The sequence below is a fragment of the Arachis ipaensis genome, chromosome B6, assembly GCF_059453495.1.
Source record: "Arachis ipaensis isolate K30076 ecotype BB chromosome B6, ASM5945349v1, whole genome shotgun sequence".
Lineage (NCBI taxonomy): Eukaryota > Viridiplantae > Streptophyta > Magnoliopsida > Fabales > Fabaceae > Arachis > Arachis ipaensis.
Window position 1 is genome coordinate 17,426,268 of NC_142441.1, and position 21,951 is coordinate 17,448,218.

General features: G+C 33.5%; 2 protein-coding genes across 3 annotated transcripts in view; both read left to right on the forward strand.

The window, feature by feature from the left end:
• The window catches only part of LOC107645773 (low-specificity L-threonine aldolase 1), an 82,943-nt gene extending 61,769 nt beyond the window's left edge, over positions 1 to 21,174 (forward strand). The window contains exon 10 of one of the 2 annotated variants that reach the window (XR_015886117.1): positions 21,101 to 21,174. The gene's annotated coding sequence lies outside the window, so the exon portion shown is untranslated. The remainder of the gene's footprint in view (positions 1 to 21,100) is intronic. The other variant, XR_015886115.1, reaches the window with a different exon arrangement.
• Positions 14,435 to 19,976, forward strand: LOC107647990 (putative serine/threonine protein phosphatase 2A regulatory subunit B''delta). Its single transcript, XM_016352023.3, has 13 exons — positions 14,435 to 14,735; positions 15,039 to 15,278; positions 15,362 to 15,467; positions 15,734 to 15,830; positions 16,259 to 16,364; positions 16,535 to 16,625; positions 17,170 to 17,311; positions 17,447 to 17,594; positions 17,759 to 17,868; positions 18,173 to 18,329; positions 18,508 to 18,633; positions 18,747 to 18,897; positions 19,411 to 19,976. The coding sequence occupies exons 1-12, from the start codon at positions 14,586 to 14,588 to the stop codon at positions 18,885 to 18,887; spliced, it is 1,614 nt and encodes a 537-aa protein (XP_016207509.2). The 5' UTR covers positions 14,435 to 14,585; the 3' UTR covers positions 18,888 to 18,897; positions 19,411 to 19,976.
• Positions 21,175 to 21,951: the final 777 nt, after the last annotated feature.

The window sequence follows — 21,951 nt, forward strand, 5'->3', positions numbered from 1 at the left end:
ATTCTATAAAATAGTTAAAACAGATACTGAAAATATCACAGTAATTAAATTGTAATTTTCACTGTAACCGTAGCTTATGATTCATTAATCGAACATATTCGAAATGTTTAGTCCTTCTTCAATCTATATAAAGTAATATTATATCAAAATAAAGGACATAAAAAACTTAATATTCACTCAAGTCATTTTCACTCTCTTTTTTAAATTATTATTGATTTGAATATCGGAGTACCTTTTATAGGTATCTACTGTATCTAATACTTTTTGGAGTTTAATGTATAACTTATCAATAAAAAAGACAACACGGCATCTCCTTTCTATAAGGAGTTATATCTTAGACATACGCCTTAATAACAAAAACAAATATAATTTTAAGAGCCTTTATTTGATGTCAAAAGTCATCTAAAGACTAAATTAATTCTTCATAGATCTTTTAAGAACTTAATTACATGATAATTTTAAATTTAACTACTAACATCATAAAAAGATTTATACTATATCATTAAAAAAAAGTTTAGAAACTAAAATAATTCAACCATAACTAGCCAAAAATTTATAAAATTAACTTTATTTATATAACTTCTTTATATTTTAATTTTTTTTATCTCACTTGCGTATCAATCAACTTGTATTATCACATATTATATGGCCTCCACATATTAATCATAACAATATATTCTTAACTATTAGGATGCAATCATCATATATTAATGATACTTTTTATAAATTAATTCTCATATATACTATTATAATAATATACTTTAATTAACATTAATTTTAATTTATTTCTTTTTGTAATCACTAATACATTGATCCCTTTGTAACCACTAATAATCTAATATATTGATTCACACATATTCAACATTAGAAGCAATTTAAAGGGAATAGCTTTTAAGAATTAGGAATCACGATGTTAAAGCATTATCAATCAAGGAGTTTGATGCATTTATTCTTGGAGGATTAGTGAAATGAGTTTTGTAACTACTGTTATATTGATTCACCTACTTATCACGAAGCAATTTAAAGGGCGTCGAGATCAAAAAATAAAGTGAAATGATTTATTCTGATTTAATTTTACCTAGTTATTGGATTTGAAAAAAATATGTCGAATATTTAAATTAATTTATTTAATTAACAAATTTATTCAGAACATAAATTTATATAAATAACATTTATAATTAGGTACACATAACATTCATAATTTTATATTAACAACATCTATAATTTCATATTCATAACATTCATAATTTTATACATATAATGTCCATAATTAATAAATTTTTACAATTAATATTATCAAATTTCAAATTATGTGTTTTATTGTATATTTTAAATTATCTCATATGTACACCAATAGATCATAATTTTAATTATTTTAATATTTTTATTCAATATTCATATGTATGCTTATTTATTGATTTTAATATGATAAGTTACTTTTAAAATTTATTTTTTAATTTTTGATTATTTTTTATTTTCTATTTATTTTATAATAATCTATATATAAAATATGAGTTGTATAGTAGAAGTTGTTAAATTTTTTAATTTAACATCCATAATTTTATAGTATAATATTTATAATTTTAAACACATAATGTCTACAATCAACGAATTAGTGCTAATTTAGTATTTATTATTTATTTTGCAGGTCATAAACTAATAATTTTGGACGTTTCTAATTTTCAATAAATAGAGACCGATTAAAATTTACGATATTTTTACTTTTTATAAAATGTGTCGAGGTGACTTGAGATTCTTTAAGGATTAAAAATATAAGAATTTAAAAAAATTTGAGAAAAAAATTATAGAATTATAAATGTAAAAATGAAAGAGAGTTTTTTGAGATTTGATTCACATTAAATTTGAAATTAATTCTTGATGTAAGTAAATCAGAGAATATAGTTATAGAAAGAAATTGTGTCAATTAAGTTAGGAGAGTAATTCACATTCTTTTTTAAGTGCAAGTGTTATTAATCATATATTTTTATTTATTGTCTATAATATTTTGGCTACGTAGCATTACTCTATGATTAAATGTATGCTTAAAATATTTTGACGGTTGCAATTGCAAAAATCTTGCAAATTAGGCCCTTTTTTTCCTTATAAACCGGACGAGGTATAATTAACTGAACTAGCATATACTCACGGAAGCGAAAACGAAGGCTCTGCTAGGGCTTTTTCTTTGACGCGGTAAACGATTAAATTAGTGCAAGCAATCAAGGGCCTTCTCCCCTTTCTCTCCGCATGAGCGGACGTGCGGCGGTGGCGGGAACAAAGTCCGTCGAAAAAGAAGAATTGGTTCGACATGATACAAAGAAAGCCAAACCCAATATCAATGAATCTATTGTCGAAGCTAAGGCGGATGAATCCATTGTCGAAGTTGAGGTAAATGAAATGGCTGTTATGACTGATGAAAACGCAAATCCTAATCCGGTGCATCAGATGGATGAAAATATGCCTAATCAGAGAAAGCTAATTAACTCACTAGCTGAGGTTAGGAAAAACTCAATGGTTCCTGATAATAAGCAAGAACAATTCTTCTCTTATAAGGAGTCTCTTATAAAAGATGCTATAGGTATAGTTTTATCTCTGGATGAAATTGTTTGATTGGTGACAGATGAGTATGAAGTTGATAATGCTTTGTTTCGAGATCATGTTGAACTAGCCCCCTTTAATCAAAAGCTGGTAGTAGATGTTTCTTTGGAGGAATATAACATTTGGTGTAAACCATAGAAATGCTCTTTGATTGTCAAACTTCTGGGGAAGAATACTGGTTTTCGGGCAATGGAATCATGGGTTAAAAGGGTTTGGGCCCGAAAGGGAGAGCTGAGGATTTTGGATCTATTTGGAGATTTCTTCCTAATCCTATTTGCAGATGAAGGTGATTACCAACATGCTTTGTTTGAAGGGTCATGGCAAGTGACTAATCACTACCTATTAGTGCAAAAGTGGAAACCATTCTTTTGCTCCTCTGATCAAGCTGTGCAGAAACTCGCAGTCTATGTCAAAATTCCAGGTCTTCCAATAGAGTTGTATACAGAGCAGTTCCTATGGAGAGTAGGGAAAAGATTGATACTATACTCAAAGTTGATCATACCACCTCTATACACTCTAGAGGTAAGTTTGAACGCATTTGTGTGGAAATTGACTTATGACAACAACTGGCTCCAGCAATTTACGTTTTGGGAAGAGATTTTAGAATTGAATATGAGGGCTTACACTTAATTTGTTTTGGCCGTGGCAAGTATGGGCACTGGATGGAGCAGTGCACAAAGATACAAAAATAAGTAAGAAAAAGTCGGTAATCCAGACTTTGAACAGGATAGAGATTGGAGAATGTGTTGCAAACGGAAGGAGCAAATTCGAAGGGATTGGTGTGCCAAATTTTGAGTTCAAATTTGCAAACAAATCCTTCGAAATTAATTCCTCCCAATCAAGGTCAGAATGCAGATGTGGAGATGGGGGAGGATCCAGTGATGTTCAGGTCATGGATGTTAGCAAAAAAGGCTCAAAGGCGTCAATCCTAAAACTTCGAGTGTTTCTAGATCCAACAAATATCAATCCAATACACAAGGCTCCAAATTTGAAATATTGGGCTAAGAAAATCCTACTGAGGATGGTCTAGTTAATAAACCCAAGACAGAAGTCCTCAACCTGGTCAAAAAATCTGACCCATTAAAGGCAAAAAAGGCTAACCCAGGTAGACACCAACTCACGGTTAACTCTTCAAGGATGGTGACCCGTAAGTAGGGATGACAATGGGTAGGGTAGGGTACCCTACCCCTACCCGCGGGTTGAAAATTTCATTAAAACTCTACCCTACCCTACCCGTGGGTTGAGAATCTCTCAACCCTAACCTACGCGTACCCTAAAGTTTTAAACCTTACCCTACCTTACCCTACCCGCAGAAATATCAAATTTTTTTAAAGTAAATATAAAATTCAATCATTTCGAATTTCATACATATTAATAAAATAAAAAATAAAAAATAAAAAACTAATGCTCTAAATTACTAAATTAACTAATTAGTTTAGTGGTTGCTCATTTATTATAAGTCATTACATGAGGTAGGGTAGGATCCTACCCTACCCGCAAGCATATCGGAACCAATCTCTACCCTACCTGTAACAGGTCGAGTATCCTACCCTACCTGAACGGGTTGGACCGGGTTGGGTGCCCGCAGGTAGGGTATGAATTGTCAGCCCTGCCCATAAGGAACCCTCAAAGGGAAGTGTAGGGAGTCCAACGCAAGGAGATGCTAGAGGAAGCAATCTGTTGAAAGTTTCGATGAACAAAGGAAAGAGGTGATTAGTACACCAACTCCAAAGTCTCCAAAGAGCAAGTCGGATGATTATTGGTTGTCTCTAGAGCCAATTCAGATGCCTGGTGCCGATAGCCTCATGATTGGGGGAGGTTCTTTTGTGCAAGTTCACTATCCTAATCAAGACAACATGATAGCAGCTAATGCCTTTCGTAATAAGGCTTTGGGTAATCTGCCCAATTTGGATCCGCCAGATCCTGGTAACGTTATTCTTGAAGGTTCGACTTCTGGTGAAGGGATGGAGGGTGTGGTGGTAGATCATTCTGCTAATAAGATCTCTTCTGCTAAGTAAGTTTCTGTTGATGATGCCTTCTTCCCATGTTATTTATTTATGAATATTATTACTTGGAACTATAGGTGTGTTGGTAGTAAAGGTTTCTCGAATTTAATAAGGAATGTATCTTGTTTTTACCATTCTAATCTTATCTACTTGCTTGAAACTCACATTAGTGGAAAGAAAGCTGATAATATCACACGTAAGTTTGGTTTTTCAGATTGGTTTCTTGTAGAAGGGGTCGATTTTGCAAGTGAAATTTGGTGTTTATGGAATTTTTCTTATTAGAATATTGATCTGATAGAATCCCACAAGCAGTATATTCATCTTAAGTTGATGTATGGTCAGGGATCTCCTTGGTTTCTTACTTTGGTATATGGCCCCCCATCTCAGTCCTAGAAGTGAACTATGGCCAGGGTTACAGAACTTGGCTGTGCAAATTTTAGGAGAATATTGTGTTAGTGAAGACTTTAATAGTGTACTATTTGCATCTAACAATGGAGGACACTCGGGGTTGGCTAGAGATTCTCAAAAATTTGCTAATTGTCTGTTAGAGTATGGATTGCAGGATATTGGCTTTTGTAGCGACCCTCAATTTTAAAAAAATATAAATATAAATAAGTTATAATTTATTTTATAAAATTAGAATTCCTTATTTTTAGAAAGTTATTTTACTATCAGTAATTAAACTAATTTTATAACAATTTGAATTCAATCAAATTCATATATATATATATATATATATATATATATATATATATATATATTATGATGAAATATTTTACATAATTAAAACTATAATTTTAGTAATTTATAAGTAATGAAACTTAGATGTATATCTTAATTTGAGTAATTGATATTTTAATTTAAAAATAGAGTTTAGTTAATAATATTATTATCGAGTTCGATATCCACCGATATGAGTAAATATCGGTACTCTTTGGTGAGCTTAGCTTTGTTAATGCTTCACTAAATATCTTTCATCCTTAAGTTACTAATATCATTTATATTAGTAACTCATATACATTCAACTTTATATATATATTAGCTTTATACATAAACATATATGTAATATATAGTTATGAGTATCACTAGCCTTATTATATCATTAGCTTTATATAAGTAACATTTAGGGATAAGTATGATTTTGGTCCTCAACGTAGAGGCCGAAAATTTATTTTGTCTCCGACCTTTTTTTGGCTATAAAATGGTCATAAATATTTCAATTTGTTTTAAAATCGTCTTTTTTACTAATTTTATTTTTTATTACCAAATTACCCTTCATTAAAAAATTATAAAATAAAATAAAAAAAGAAAAGAAAGGCTGAGGGAGAAAGAGAATTGGGGGAGAGAGGAGGGAAGGCCTCAAGCTCCGCCACTATCCACGAGTCGTCGTTGCTCGGTGACATCAGATCTGCTGCCTCAAGCTCCGCCGTTCCCTTCTCCGGCTTGTCTATTGGCACCGCCGTTCTCTTCCTTGTGTTGCTGACGTTCTTTCTCTTTCCGAGGCCTGAGTTCTACCGCTGCTGTCTTGTACTCGAGCTCCGGTGTTGCTGCTGTCCGCGAGTCGTCGTTGCTCGGTGGCATCAGATTTGCTGCCTCAAGCTCCGCCGTTCCCTTCTTCTTCTTCTTCTTCTTCTTCTTCTGTGAACTGGATTTTTTGTGAAATTTTTGAATTTTTGTGAAATTTATTGTGGAATATCTGAATTTTTTGCTTGGTGATTCTGAATTTGTTGTGGAATGTCTGAATTTGTTATGGAATTTGTTTTCTTCTTCTGTGAACTGAATTTTTTGTGAAACTTCTGAATTTTTTGTGAAATTTGTTGGGAAATATCTGAATTTTTTGCTTGGTGATTCTGAATATCTGAATGTCATGCTCTGTTAATGAATCTCTGTTTTTGATTTGGCTTGAATTTGGAATATTGTTGCTGCCGAATTGGTTGATTATAGTTCAAAGTGCATGTTGCTTGAATTTCTTTAAATATTTTGGTCTGTTTTCACAATCTGAAGAATCTAAAAAAGATGAAGAAGCAGAGCATAATCCGAAGAAGACGAAGAAGCAGAGCAAGAGAGAAGATGTCAAAATTCTGATAGAGGATAAGGGTATAAATGTCCGAAGGATGATTTTAAAATTATGTTAAACGTTAGGGACCATTTTATAGCGAAAAAAAAGGTCTGGAACGAAATAAATTTTTGGCCTCTACGTTGGGGACCAAAATCATACTTATCCCTAACATTTACTATAGGAAAGGTATCAGGTGTACCCGAGAATACTGGTGTTCCAGTTGTTTTAACCATTGATCTTAATTAATATATATTATATATATTTTATATAATTCAAATCAACGGTTAAAACAATTAGAACACTGGTATTTCCGGTACACCTGATAACCTTCCTTTACTTTATTATCATTATTATACTTGCGCCGCCATATATATATATATATATATATATATATATATATATATATATATATATATATATATATATATATATATATATATATATATATATATAGTATACAGTATACGAAGGAATGAGGGGCGAGAGAGAAGAGTGACCAAGAGAGAGAAGCGTGAGAACGTAAACTTCCTCCAATCTTTTGCCTTCGATTTCTTGCAATCCATAACCCCAATAAAAAATCTAATCTGGTAAAAGTATTTGTATCCTTCTCCTCTACACGTTGGCACCACTTTTGGTTAGTGGAAGTTGACGGTGACGTAGCTCCTCTACCCCTTGAGTTCGGCCAACGGGAGTTCTAGGAGGCACGGACGATTCTGGACGTTTTCTTCTTCGATAGCTTGGTCAGAAAGCTTCACTGGAGCTTCGAATATTTTGATTCCGTACGAAGGTATGGTTTTGGTTTCTCGTAGTTAATGTTTAATGTCACGTGAAAACTTAAACTAGAAGATCTTAAGATAGGAATGAACTGAATGTATAATTGACGGATTGCGTATATGGTATAAAATGTGTGGTTTAGCTGTTATTAATAATTTGCCGTTGGAATTCGTTGGTTTTGGAAAAAGATTTAATATTGGTATTTGTTTGTTTTTGAAATAATTTGTTACTGGAAATGATTTGAATGATTGAGAGGTGTTTGGTTTGGTAGTTGGGACCCTTGAAGGGTTAGCAGAAATTCGAGTTTTGGAGGAGATACTGCTAAAATTTCTATAAGAATTGGAGTTTTGATTTGAAGTGTTATTTTAAAAAGGAAAGAGGTTATTATGTGGCTTGTGTATTTGAGACTATTTGTTGACCCTCTATCGCAAGATGTGACCGGGCACTTTAACTCCCCGGATTCCCCCATGGGCATGCATATATATATATATATGAATATTGAATATTGTATTATTGAGCTTGGAGTTTGACTCCATGGAATACTATGTTATTGAGCTTGGAATTTGACTCCATGGAATACTATATTATTGAGCTTGGGGATGTGCGCATAGAGGGACTGTCCAATGGTTAACTACTAGGACATGTCGGGTTGGCTGTATAACCGACAGATGAGACTCATCAACCATAGGATACGCATACATCATATGCATTTGTTTGCTTTATTTGAGTGTGCATTATTTTAGTTTTCTTAATTATTTAATTTTTCTTATCTGCTACTTGTTCTACTTGCTGTAAAAATGCTTCTCTATTTGTGTTTTTCCTTGCTTGATTTGTATGTGTATGTTTTCTGAGAAAACCCTCTTGACGGAGGTGCGAGGGGGGGGGGGTTGTTCCATCGGTGTCTCGGAGGATTGGAGGGGTCAGAAAGTGAAGTGTTAAGTTAAAGTTAGATTTAGAACTTTAATACCTTAGATAACTTACCTAATTTCTGGTTTAGTTGAATCCTTAAGCTGAAATCTGAGTATCGAAGTTCTAGGAATGCCTCTGGCTCTCCCGGGACCTTTTATATTAATTATGCGGGCACCTTTACCATGCTGAGAACCTCCGGTTCTCATTCCATATATATTTTGTTGTTTTTCAGATGCAGGTTGAGAGGCACCTCGTTGAGCGGCTGGAGAGCCTCCTTACAAGCGAAGAACTATCTTTTGGACTGTCATATTTTGTTTTAGGCTATATACATATATATATATATATATATATATATATATATATATATATATATATATATATATATATATATATAAAATCTCCGCATGTACATTTTGTGTTTTGTCCCTCCTAGAGGTTGACTTGGAGATACAGGTGTTTATTTTGTAGTTTGAGTTTTATTTTGGGTTGTATATATATACTCTGGCCGGCCTTAGCTTCGCAGGTCGAGTCTGGAGCTTGCTATCTGAGTTTTGGAACTCTGATATATACATATGTTTTCAGTTTTCTTTTGATCTTACTTTTCCATTCTACGAATATCCATACGAGTGTGACACGATTTTCTGTTTATCATTTTTGTTTAACTTATTCTTCAAGGCTCCTTGATATGATTTCATCCACTATATTTATGTACATATCCTTTTCTTTTAGAGGTCGTAATATCTTGTCACCTCTGCTTTACAACTTAAGCGTAAGGCTCTGTGTGGTAGGGTGTTACAGCTTTCAAGGGCAACCTTTTACCTGGTAAAGGGGGCAACTCGAAAAAGACTTGATAGATATATTTCTAATAATGCTTGGTCTTAGAGGTTCAGTATGGCAGTGGTGAAATATCTTCCTAAGCTTAAATCGGACCATATTCCGATCCTTTTGAACTTGGAGACGGCTTCGGGTCTTACAAATTCTAATAAGTCATTCCGTTTCTTGACGGCATGACTCACTCATTCTGATTTTGATAATCTTTTAGATAGATCCTGGCAGGAGGAAAATACCATGGAGGTTAATATTAGCAACTTTTCTGAAGCAGCCAAGGATTGGAACAAAGAAGTCTTTGGAAATCTTGTAGTCGAAAGGCTCACCTCTTAGCTTAGTTAAATGGTATCTCTAATGCTCTTCATTTTCAAATCAATCCTTTCTTGGATAATTTACAATATGATCTTTGGAGAGAATTGGAGACACTCATTATTCAAGAAGAAATATACTAGAAACAATATTCTAGGTGCAAATGAATAAATTTTGGTGATCAAAATACATCTTATTTTCACAGCACTGCAACTTCTAGAAGGAGAAGGAACATGGTGACTATATGTTAAAGGATGTTAATGGAGAATGGGTAGAAGACTCTGTTTTACTCCAGAATATGGGAGTTCAATATTTCCACAATTTGTACACTGATGATAATTTTTATGAGAGGCTGGAAGCTCTTGGTCTATTTTCGAATCTGTCGATGGAGGAAAAGAACAAGCTGGATAGAATGGTTAGCGCGAGAAAATTTCCACTACTCTATTCTCTATGGGAGCGTAAAAAGCTCCCTTACCTAATGGCCTTCCTGCCATGTTTTACCACAGTAAATGGGAAACGATCAAGTCTTCTCTGGTAAATTGAGTAAATAATATTTTCAGTAACCATTTTGACATTAAAGCAGTAAATAAGACCTTTATTTTCCTAATTCCTAAAAGAGATTGTCCAGAATCCTTTCACCATTTCCATCCTATTAGGTTATATAATGTCTCATATAAACTTGTTACTAAGATTATTGCTCAGAGACTAAAAGAGGTGATGTCACATCTGATTAGTCCATCTCAGGGTGCCTTTGTTCTAAATAGACAGAGTGCAGATAACATAATTATCGATCAAGAAGCTATTCACACTATGAGATCAAAGAAAGGTCCTATCGGCTATATGGTGGTCAAGATTGACCTTGAGAAGGCATATGATCATCTGAACTGGCAATTTCTCCATTATACTTTCACTGAAGCTAGTCTCCCAGTTAATCTGATCAGTCTTATTGATCATTGTTATTCTTATGCTAAAATGCAAGTCCTCTGGAATGGAATCCTTCCTCCCCGTCTAGAGGTATTTGACAAGGTAATCCTTTATCTTCATATCTATTTGTTCTGTGTATTGAGTGTTTAGCCCATATCATATTGACTGCTGTGAATAATAATCTCTGGGACTCAATCTGTTTAAACCGAAGAGGTCCTAAACTGTCACACCTATGCTTTGCAGATGATATTATTTTGTTTGGCAAGGCTTCCATGGACCAAGTGGAGATAATGAGGGATATTCTGGATCTCCTCTGCTATAGCTCTGGCGAGAAAGTGAGCTTTGAAAAGTCTTGTGTTTTCTTTTCAGACAATGTATCCTTTAATCGAAAAGTTGACTTAAGTAATGCCTTGGGCATGAAACTTACCACAAATTTGGGTAAGTATTTAGGGGTTTCTTTACTTCATGGCCGGACTAAGAAAGAATATTTTCAATTTATTCTAGATAGAATGGCCAACCGACTTAGCTCCTGGAAGGCTCAAAATATTTGTCTTGCAGGGAGGGTTACTTTAACGCAATCCGTGCTAGCTACCATCCCTTCTTATTTAATGCAAACTATGAAGATCCCGCTCAGTGTTTGTGACAAAATTGATGGCATTTGTAGAAATTTCATGTGGGAAGGACTTTCTGATGGTAAGAAGCCTCATCTCCTTAGTTGGGAAAAAAAGACACAGGAAGAATTGGGTTTGAGACCGACCAGAGCTCTTAATAATGCTCACATGATAAAATTAGCTTGGAAGATGATTCACCATTCTGATATTCTATGGGTACAAGTTCTACGGAGCAAATATAGATGCGGCAATAATCAAATTCCGATAATTAACAAGCCTCAATCTTGTTCTAATGTATGAAAAGGTATCTGCCAGGTTTGGACAATTTTTGAGAAAAATCTCATTTGGAAACTGGGTGCAGGAACTCAAGTGAACATGTGGACTGACTATTAGATACCTGGTGTGCAAAGACTAGCTGATCTTGTCCTCGAATTCTTATAGAAAATCGGATGGAGGGCAAAGTGGCGGAATATATGTTTGGCTCAAGCTAAAATTTTAATTTCTTTGGTAATTTTCTAGATGAAGATTGGGTTTCTATCTTGACTGCAATTAAATCGTCGGAGAGTGGTATGGAAGAGGACCAAGTTGCTTGGTTACACTCATCTAATGGTTCCTTTACCATTAAATTAGCTTGTTCGATTTATTTGGAGGCTAAGGATAACTCTACAGTTGTACTTTTCACGAAGGTCTGGAAATTGCAAGCTCCACAGCGACTTCGTGCATTTTTGTTAGCTAGTAACTGTTAGTGTTGCAAGTGTGAAGAGTGCATGAAATTAGTCCCACATCAAAGAAAGCAATGAAGAGTGAGGAGTTTATAAGATGAAAGACCCATTAACTTACTACCTTAAGGTTTTGAATTGGATGTGGTGTCTTCTCATCTTATGTTCTCTCGCTTGATTCCTCCCCGAAATCTTCCCGGTGGTCGAGAGCTCTCCATGGTTGGCCCAACAAGTGGTATCAGAGCCGATGGTTTAATCGGTCTGGTTTTAAGGAGTATTCAAGGTGAAGCATCGAAAGTCTTCCCAGCAAAGGTGGTCTGGGCGGTGTGTCCCGCGGTGTTTACAGCGGTGTGATGGACGAATACTCGTGGTGGGGGAGCTAGAAAGAGGGGAAGTTGGTGCTTGATGTGGAGGTTCACACTTGAAGGGGAGATTGTTAGTGTTGCAAGTGTGAAGAGTGCATGAAATTAGTCCCACATCAAAGAAAGCAAGGAAGAGTGAGGAGTTTATAAGATGAGAGACCCATTAACTTACTACCTTAAGGTTTTGGGTTGGATGTGGTGTCTTCTCATCTTATGTTCTCTCACTTGATTCCTCCCCGAAATCTCTCTGGTGGTCGAGAGCTCCTCATGGTTGGCCCAACAGTAGCAAACAATGCTCTTTTCACAAATGAGCTTCGTTTTCGAAGAAGAATGGAATCAGATGATCTTTGTTGTGGTATTTATCCTGAATCTGTGCTCCATGTCCTCCGAGATTGTAAAGTCGCGCATGAGACGTGGAAGAGCATAAATAATTCAGGATACTTTTTTCAGTAAGCCTCTTTACCCATGGCTTCTGGAAATTTTATCGGCTCAATCCCACCACCAAGGTTTTCCTTGGCCCTTTATCTTTGTTTGCACAATGAATACCCTCTGGTTTCAATGAAACATGTTCATCTTTGAGGTTGACCACTCTATGCAAGAAAATTTTATTTGTTGGATAGCTCTACATCTAGCTAAAGACTACCATTTTGCACAATCCAAATTTTTTCGAACCAGGAGTAGAGTTGGTTCCTTTTTTGAGAAACAAATAAGATGGGTGTCCCTGCCTCGCCATTCTTCAAATTAAATACTAATGGCTCAGTTACAAAGAAGGAACTGCGGCTTGTGATGGTATCATAAGAGATCATGAGGGTAAGTTTTTGGCATGTTTCAGTGTTAATTTGGGTACTTGCTCTATTACTCAAGCCGAACTATGAAAAATTCTTCTTGAACTGGATTTAGCTATCAACCTTAGTATTCTTAACCTAAATATTGAGGTGGATTCAAAGGTTGCTGTAGAACTCTGTTTGAAAAATACTACTGATTTTTATTTTGCTAAATTTCTTATTGCTGCAATTCATTCCAGGTGTCATAGATTTACCTCTTAAAAAATTCATCATAAATTCAGGGAAGCAAATGCTTGTGCTGATCGACCAGCGGCACAGGGTCATAATCTACAGTTAGGATGCCATTTTTTCTTAGTTTGTCTTCTGCTATTTCTTCTTATTTTATGGCAAATACTATTGATACTTTTTTTTTCTAGAGTTATTTCTGTGTAGTTTTTTTGGACTCCATTTTTTATATATAAAAAAAAAAATTAAACTAGCATTGCATGTGACTAAAATCATAATCAACACATACGCAATTACGCATGCACAGATATATATCCCAAAACAGTAGAATACATTAGACAATTTATTTATCCCTAACTCAACCTAATTATATTATGCAGAAAATTGAAGTCTCCTACACCTTATAGCGTAGAAATCAAGTCTCTTCTTGTCCTTTCACTCCTGACTCCAACCGAAAGCTTTATTATGAGACTAATTAACAAAATTGAACAAGAAAAGTTCATGGAAGAGACTTTCATGCCAAAAAAATTTTACACGCACAAGTGTTCTTAATCATCTCATAAAAGTGGCACACATCAAGGGTAGGATCCGTATGAAACATTTGAGAAATAGCTTCCATGCTTACAAGGGAATTAGCCAGCTCCATAGCAACACTAACGAGTAACTAGTTTCATTCGGTCTACACCCTATGCCCCTGTTAACAATAATCAGAGTCAGGTATACACCACATATACATCCATCTACCAGTAACCAACTATTCCAATTTTTCTTTTGAATTAGATGAATTCAACCCTCCATTGTTGATAAATGTGTTTGCAAAATCAAAGCTAAAGTCTTCATGCATGCATAAGGTTCAACAAACTCAATGGCAGCAATGATTCTATACACTTTGCACAAAGCAAGAAGAAATATGTTGTAACTAACAAGTGTAGGTCGAAACTCGCTAGTTTCCATGCCAACTAACAAAACAGGATATCAATCAATGAATTGTAGGTGATGCTATCTGGACGAATACCCTTGTTTAACATTGTATTATAAGAACTAGCTTTTCATTGCGTTGTATGCGAAAACGTCGGGGGTACCGTGCTGTTCAAGCAAGTCCATCTGAGAGAGTGGATAAGGGTGTGTCCAATTACAAATATGAACATAATTATTAATTATTAATAATCCTTGATCCTTGATTAGTGAGATTCACAAGACTGAATTCTTCCTAAGTACACCACGTGTCGCCCTCTCATTTTTTCTACTATTTCCTAAAACTAAAAATACCACTAAAATTGAATTCATCCTCTTCCACAATTCTTTCTTCTTTCTCCTTCACGGATCTGCACATTCATTACATCGCTCGCATTCTTTTTCTTTTTTTTTTTTTTCATCAAAAGGCATTGAAATTCAGCTTGCTTCAGTGTCAAAATTAAAATTCTATAGAGGATTCGTCGTATTTTCTGATCTCTATGCGTTTCAGTTTTCGTGAATGAGATGAGCACGGATGTCGTTAGCGATGTGGCGTCTCTTGACGTCGAAATGTTGCAGCTGCAGGAGGTTTCTGCTTTTGCTCTCAAAACTAACGCCTATTTCATGGAGGCGCTCTTCGAACAATGGTTATCGCTTCCCGAAAGCAATCGTTTGGTATGCATCGTAGAGATTCAATGTCTATTTCTTCATTTTATCTTTGCATGCGAAATTATCAATTTAATCATCATTTAGATAATCATAGTTTTTGAAAGGGATTGTTTCTCAACCTCTCCCTTTAGTAGAAATCATCTTATCCTATTATTGGAATGAAGCACTATGAACGAACTCTTGATGATGCTTCAAGTGTCTGAAATTGTGGTTACCAATAAGACATGCTTATTTATTTATTTATTAATTCTTTGAAAACTTTATCAAATATAATGAATGCGTTTGTGTCTCACCTGGTAATTGTTGTAGATAACATCATTGCTAAATGATGCAAAGTCCGGTGCTCCCTTAAACGTGCCGGCGAATAGCAATAGTCCAAATGCTTGCAATAGTCCTTTGCCTTCCATGTTTCCTGCAGGCACTGTTCCACCTCTTTCACCAAGAAGCACGTCTGGTTCCCCTCGCGTCGTGAAACAGAGAATTGGTCCTTCTAATTTGAGTTCTCCTCTGAAGGTTGTCAGTGAGCCAGTTAAAGAATCCATACCACAGGTTAGAAAGAACAATGTACTGCCACTGTATCACTCTTGCATGCCATGTTCATTCTTGTAACATATAGACTTGTGTGTTTGCAGTTCTATTTTCAACATGGACCTCCACCACCAAATGACTTGAAAGAACAATGCCTGTCTAGAATTGATCGGTTATTCCGTGATCACACAGATGGGCTGCAGATGCATGGTGAGACACTGCACATATAAGTAGGTGATATTCTGAAGGGCCAGTTGGCAACTGAGAAAATGCATTTAAAATAGTTATAAGTATCATATTCTTGCTATCTTAAGTAATAAGTAATAACACTCCCCCAACAAACTTTGCTTGAAAAATATAACTTCTTTTAAATGTTTCCCAAAGTCAAAAAGTGAGTATCTATCTGGAAGTCACTTTATAGTAGCTAGTTAAGATTCACTTTCCTGTTTACTTGTTTCCTTCTTATGCTTTGCCAGAATTCAAGCCTGTTACAAAGGAAGTTTGCAAGCTGCCATCTTTTTTTTCCGCAGTTCTTTTCAAGAAGATTGATAATGGAACTGGTGTTGTGACAAGGTGCGTAACTTTTTCTTGTTTTTTCTTTTCCAAAACACAACTTTTTACCTTTTTAATTTGTACCGTGGATTATGATTCTTAGCCTTAACTGTTTGAATACTTGACGTGCTGGAAATCTTGAGTAGCACAATAATTATTCAGAAAGGGAAAGAACTTTTATGGGAAAAATAAACCTGTATTCCTGATTATTATGTTAGATATTCTTGAAAATGGAGTGAAATTTAGAGACACTGGATGGTAAGGATGCTAATTTTATTCTGATATCTTTGCATGGAACACCATATTTATTATTAATGAATTAAACATGGTCTATTTAACTATATCTCCTTTCCCATCTTTTAAGAATTATACTTGAATGGCCTTTTCTCTGTAATTATTGTTTTCTACTAATTGTTATTGTTGAAATCCTTGACGGAATGCTCCTTCAGAGAAGCATTTATTGATTATTGGATTAAAGGCAACATGTTGACCAAGGATATTGCAACTCAGATGTACACAATTTTAAAGCAACCACAGCTCAATTACCTTACCAAGGTATTTTGCTTTTATTTCTTTATCAAAAGTTCAAGACGGTTAATTATTCCACTCCCATTTGATTCTAGATTCATTTTTTTTTAGGGTCACGTTAACTGATTTTTGTTTTTGGCTGATATGATGTTCCTATCTATCTTTCTTATTGAGAACCTTTTTTACTCCCACGTCAGGATGATTTTAAACCCGTGCTACGTGAGCTTTTGGCAACCCATCCAGGGCTAGAATTCCTGCAGAGCACACCTGAGTTCCAAGAGAGATATGGTTTGTATTCCATCTTAGTTACAACCTTGCATTCCAAGGCTCATAAAATTGTCGATATCAGCAAATAAATTTGAGATTCTTAATACTTAGTTCCTCAAATACTTCACTTTTGGGTTAATGGGGGAGCACAGGGGTGAGGGGTGCCCCTCTCCCCTCGACCAATTTTTGAAGTTTCATTATAAAGGATTAGGTAAAAATAAATGCACCAAAAGATAGGTTTCCGTAAAAGTAAGCTTGTATTGGACTTCTTGTAGTTTCACAGAATGTTGTAGGTTGTGTTTCATGCCTTTGAAAAGTGGGAGGAAGGAGGCCGGTTCTGTACTAGTGCATAAGTTTGTGTAAAAGGTTTCTTTAAAACAATTTTTGAGATTGTTTGATTTATGGGGTTTTTGCTGCTCGTTAATTATTTAAGATAACCAGTTAAAGGACTTTTATCAAACTTGATTATCGAAGATTCATAGCTCATGGTTTCTGGCATGATCCTCTTGTGTTATCTAGGATGTGAATGTGATGTTCATTAATACTTGCCTTTCCAATGTTCCAGCTGAAACCGTCATATATAGAATATATTTCTACGTGAATAGATCGGCAAATGGTCGTCTTACTCTGAGGGAGCTGAAGCGTGGAAGCATAATTGATGCAATGCTGCATGCTGATGAAGAAGACGATATCAATAAGGTTTTAAGGTATACAGTGTTAAATGCCATTACCATCAACTTCTGAAAAATGACCGAGACATTTCTTTTTCAAAGTTAAGGTTTTAAGGTATATTTATTTTAAAATGCATTAAATTTTACTTTGCATGAAACAACTGTTTGCAGGTACTTCTCTTATGAACATTTCTATGTTATATACTGCAAGTTTTGGGAGCTGGATACAGATCGCGATTTCTTGATAGACAAAGACAACCTTGTCAGATATAGTAATCATGCGCTCACCTATCGAATTGTCGAGAGAATATTTTCTCAGGTTTGTGTGGATTACAATATTACAAATCAATTTTGTCTCAAGACTTGCCTTCAGCAGTCTTCATCTTCTGCTACATACAATCCAAAACCACATCTCTCTCTCTCTCTCTCTTACTAATCTTTGTTCACCGTTGAATATTCTAACTCACTTCAATATTATTACAGGTTCCAAGAAAGTTTACTAGTAAGGTTGAGGGAAAGATGTGTTATGAAGATTTTGTTTACTTCATACTGGCAGAAGAGGATAAATCATCAGACCCGAGTCTTGAGTATTGGTACTTTTTTTTTTTTTTTTTTTGGTATTTGAGTATTGGTACATTATTTCCCGTTCATTATCCTAACTAGCTATGCAGTTACAAAGATCATGCATTGTTAATTACACATGTGCATAGCATGTTTTACGTGACTTGGATTTTGAACTGTGCATATGCCTGTGAATGAGTCCATGGTTGTCTCTTGGAGACAGATTGTGGACTTGTGTTGGATATCTTTCCCATTATTAGTAAACATGGGAATTTGACCTTTGTGAATAACTTATTAGCTACGTGTGAATTTGCTTGACATTGTCATATGTATTAGGTTCAAGTGCATTGATTTGGATGGAAATGGAGTTCTGACACGGAATGAACTGCAATATTTTTATGAGGAGCAATTGCATCGAGTGGAGTGCATGGCCCAAGAGCGTGTGCTATTTGAGGATATATTGTGCCAAATACTTGACATGATTGGACCTGAGGTTTTCTTTCAATTTTTCTTTTGGGTGTTTGGTCATGTTACACTTCTGTTATTGGGAATTCATAGCTGAAAAGTGATGCAAATCTAATGAGCCATTACTTCTATTTATGTTATTACTAATTCTTTTACCACAGGGTGCTTTTTATTTTGGTGCTCCTAATAACTTCTCTGCTCTGCAGGATAAGACTTATATAACTCTGCGTGACCTGAAAGGTCGTAAACTCTCAGGACATATTTTCAATATCCTGTTCAATATAAATAAGTTCATGGCCTTTGAAACTCGTGACGCATATTTGATTCGCCAGGTACCTAATTATATGATCAAAATTATTGTGCTATTTGCCTATTTGGTATGATGCTACATTGCTAATGAACCACGAGAGTCATGACTGCCTTGTTATATGTCCTGTGTAAACAGGAACGTGAGAATCCAACACTAACGGAGTGGGATCGTTTTGCTCATAGAGAATATATTAGGCTTTCAATGGAAGAAGATGTAGAAGATGCCTCTAATGGAAGTGCAGAAGTATGGGATGAATCAATGGAGGCCCCCAACTGATATTTTTTAGGTAAGTGAAATATGATGTTACAAATTCAGTTTTAATCTGCATTCATTGTGAATTCAGAAATTCTTTCTTGTCTGTTTGCCTAGGGCCGCCTAGCTTGCTAGCCATCAATCCAAATTGAGGTTTGATAGTATGGCTCAGGCCGAAAAATGCTAAACATTTTGAGTGTAAAAAAATAGAGAATTTGCTAATGGTAGTTCAAATATAAGGCAAAAACAAAGAAAAATATTGGTCACCTGAAATTTTTATTTTTTACAAATAAGTCGCCTGGAATTATGTCAATTGTCAAATGCAGTTTAGCGGGCTCGCTCAAATGAATTGGAGCTTGAATGGACTAGTTCAAATTTTGATTGCCAATCACACTTGTTTTATCAAGTTATTCCGACTAACGTTCCTTTTTGACATCAGAATATCATGTAGCTAGTATGCTTCCTTGTTCATTTGTTTTCTGGTAACCATGACACCTATTTTAACCTAGTCTGATTTTATACTTTATATCATTATGCATTAATGCAGTGCATCAACATAATTTAATGCCCAATAATGGAAGGACTCGCCATTTGTTCGAAGACACTAGACTCGGATCAATTTTAAAGTGTGTCCTTCAAATTTAGCCACGAGAATGGAACATTCCCAGCTTCTCTAATAACTACGGAATGTGTCTTTGATTGAGGGGCACACAGGCACAGCAGCAACAACATTGGAATCATGATCGGGGAAGTTTTGTAGCTTGTACTAATGAGTCTATGTTAAAGTGAGGGCTGGTTTGCTAAGAGGTGATTAACCAAGTTGAATTAAATTGACATAGTTTAGTATGCTTACCATTATTAGGGAGATTTTCTGATGGATAAGTTTGTAGTTTACTTTTCGGTGGAGACCAATTTTGCAGTTTTGCCTCGAATGTGTCTTAAGATTTCAGTTTTTTGTAGCCTATGATTCAGACAACCCTTCAGCAAATAATGTATTTCTCCCCACCTTTTTCAGACCAATTGAAGGATTATGTAATGCTACTTGCTAGTTGCTACATAAGATCCATTCTGCATTATTAGATTTGTCTTTCAGGATGCATGCAGAGCATTTAAGTTGACATTGGATTTTGTTTTTATCTTGCGTTTTCTTCGAAGAAAACGTTGTTTCATTTTCGAATAATATCCTTTTATTAATAATTACACGGCATTTCCTTCGCAACTTCCCCACATTGCACATACTATGAATAAGGTAGTAGTAGTAGATGATGATTAAGAGTTTATATAAATAATTACGGAATGTAATTCTTATTTTAATAATGACATTTTTTATAAATTCATACAATGTAAAAAAATTATGTATAATTATATATAGAGTGATAGTATCAAAAATAAAAAGCAGCAATATTATTTTCTGATAATTGAAATTTAAAAAATAACCTATTCATCGAGTTAATCATATTTTTTAATAAAAAGTTTTATTAGTAGTATATCATTTTATTGGTAGGTTATTTTCTAAGAATCATTGTATTTTGTATTTTAACTGAAGCATATTAGTATTCACCATAAAAATGTTAATTAAAGAATGAAATTGAGCAATAAAAATTTTGCTTTTTTTTAATCTTCAGGTCGTACTCTAAAAAATCTAATAAAATTTTAAATAATATTAATATACATAAAGAAAAAATGGTCTAATTGCACAAATAAAAAAAAAAAAGAAGAGAGAATTAAGTAGAGAAAAAGTAATATAACAAATCAGTCTTTCCATAGAAACGTAAAAAGATATCCAAATAATGATAATATCAAAAAATTGAAATGTATTTTATTGTATTATATAAAACTAACTACATTAGATGTATATAAAAAATTAATAATTAAATTAGTTATTTGTATAAAATATATATTAATATAAAGTATATATTAAAATAAATTAAATAATTTATATATTCATACACAAATGTATAATAATTAATATCAAAACAGTTTTTTAATGTGTACGTAACAATTTTTTATATAAACTATATATTACATAGCCTATAATTTATTACTACATGATATCAAAACATAAAAAATTAATGTAAAAAAGAAAAACGCATATATTAAGCCACTTTGAATCGAAAAGAAAAACTCATGTAAATTGGCTAATTTAACTTATTCAATCATGGTCAAAAAGAAAAAGGGAAATTTAAAGTATTTATGATTATTTTAGCAATTATATTACATATATATAAAAAAATTAGTCACTAGAATATATATTAAAATACATAATATATTAAAAATATATAAAATAATACATATAATTATATTAAATGATGTTACATGGCCAAATTTTATTGATAATTAAATTTAATTAAGTTAGTCTAATTATTTATCAGTACGTTAAAAATTATCCAAATAAATATATATGCAAATTAATGTTTTAAATCTTGATTTGATAAAGTTTTTTGAATAGATATTTCACAAACACTTCGTTTTATGTTTGGTAAATTACAAAACTCAAGTATTTATGCTCGCGATTTATTTTTAAAAGTTAAAAGTGTATTTGAAAGCATTTAAGAAGAAGCTTTTAAAAGTTTGCTTGTGCATATCAAAATAAAAAAAAAAGTCTAATATAATTTTATATATTAATTAATATTTAAATTTAGTTATTATATTAATATCTATTATAATATTTTAAAATTTAAAAATTATTTAATTTAATTAAAAACTATTTTTAATTTAATTTTTTAAACATAGATGCTACGAAGCTATTTTTTAAAAATTAATTTTTATAAACTACTTTTAAAAAATAAAAATTTATCAAACCAAGTCTAAGTAAAATGAGAATTGAGATATATTGGGAATTTGGGATGCTCTTAAAGTTAACAAGATTTGGCTGTGTATCTAGTTACAAGTTTATATTTGTTCACCTAATATTTTTAAATTAAATAATTTAATAATTAATAATATTTTTATTTTTTTTAAATATTTTATCGAGGTAAATACTAAATTGCTATCCAAAAGATTTTGTTTTTAATAAAATAGTGCCTAACATTTGTTATTAACAAAATGATCTCCAAAAAATTTTAAAACTTGACAAAAACACCAAAAC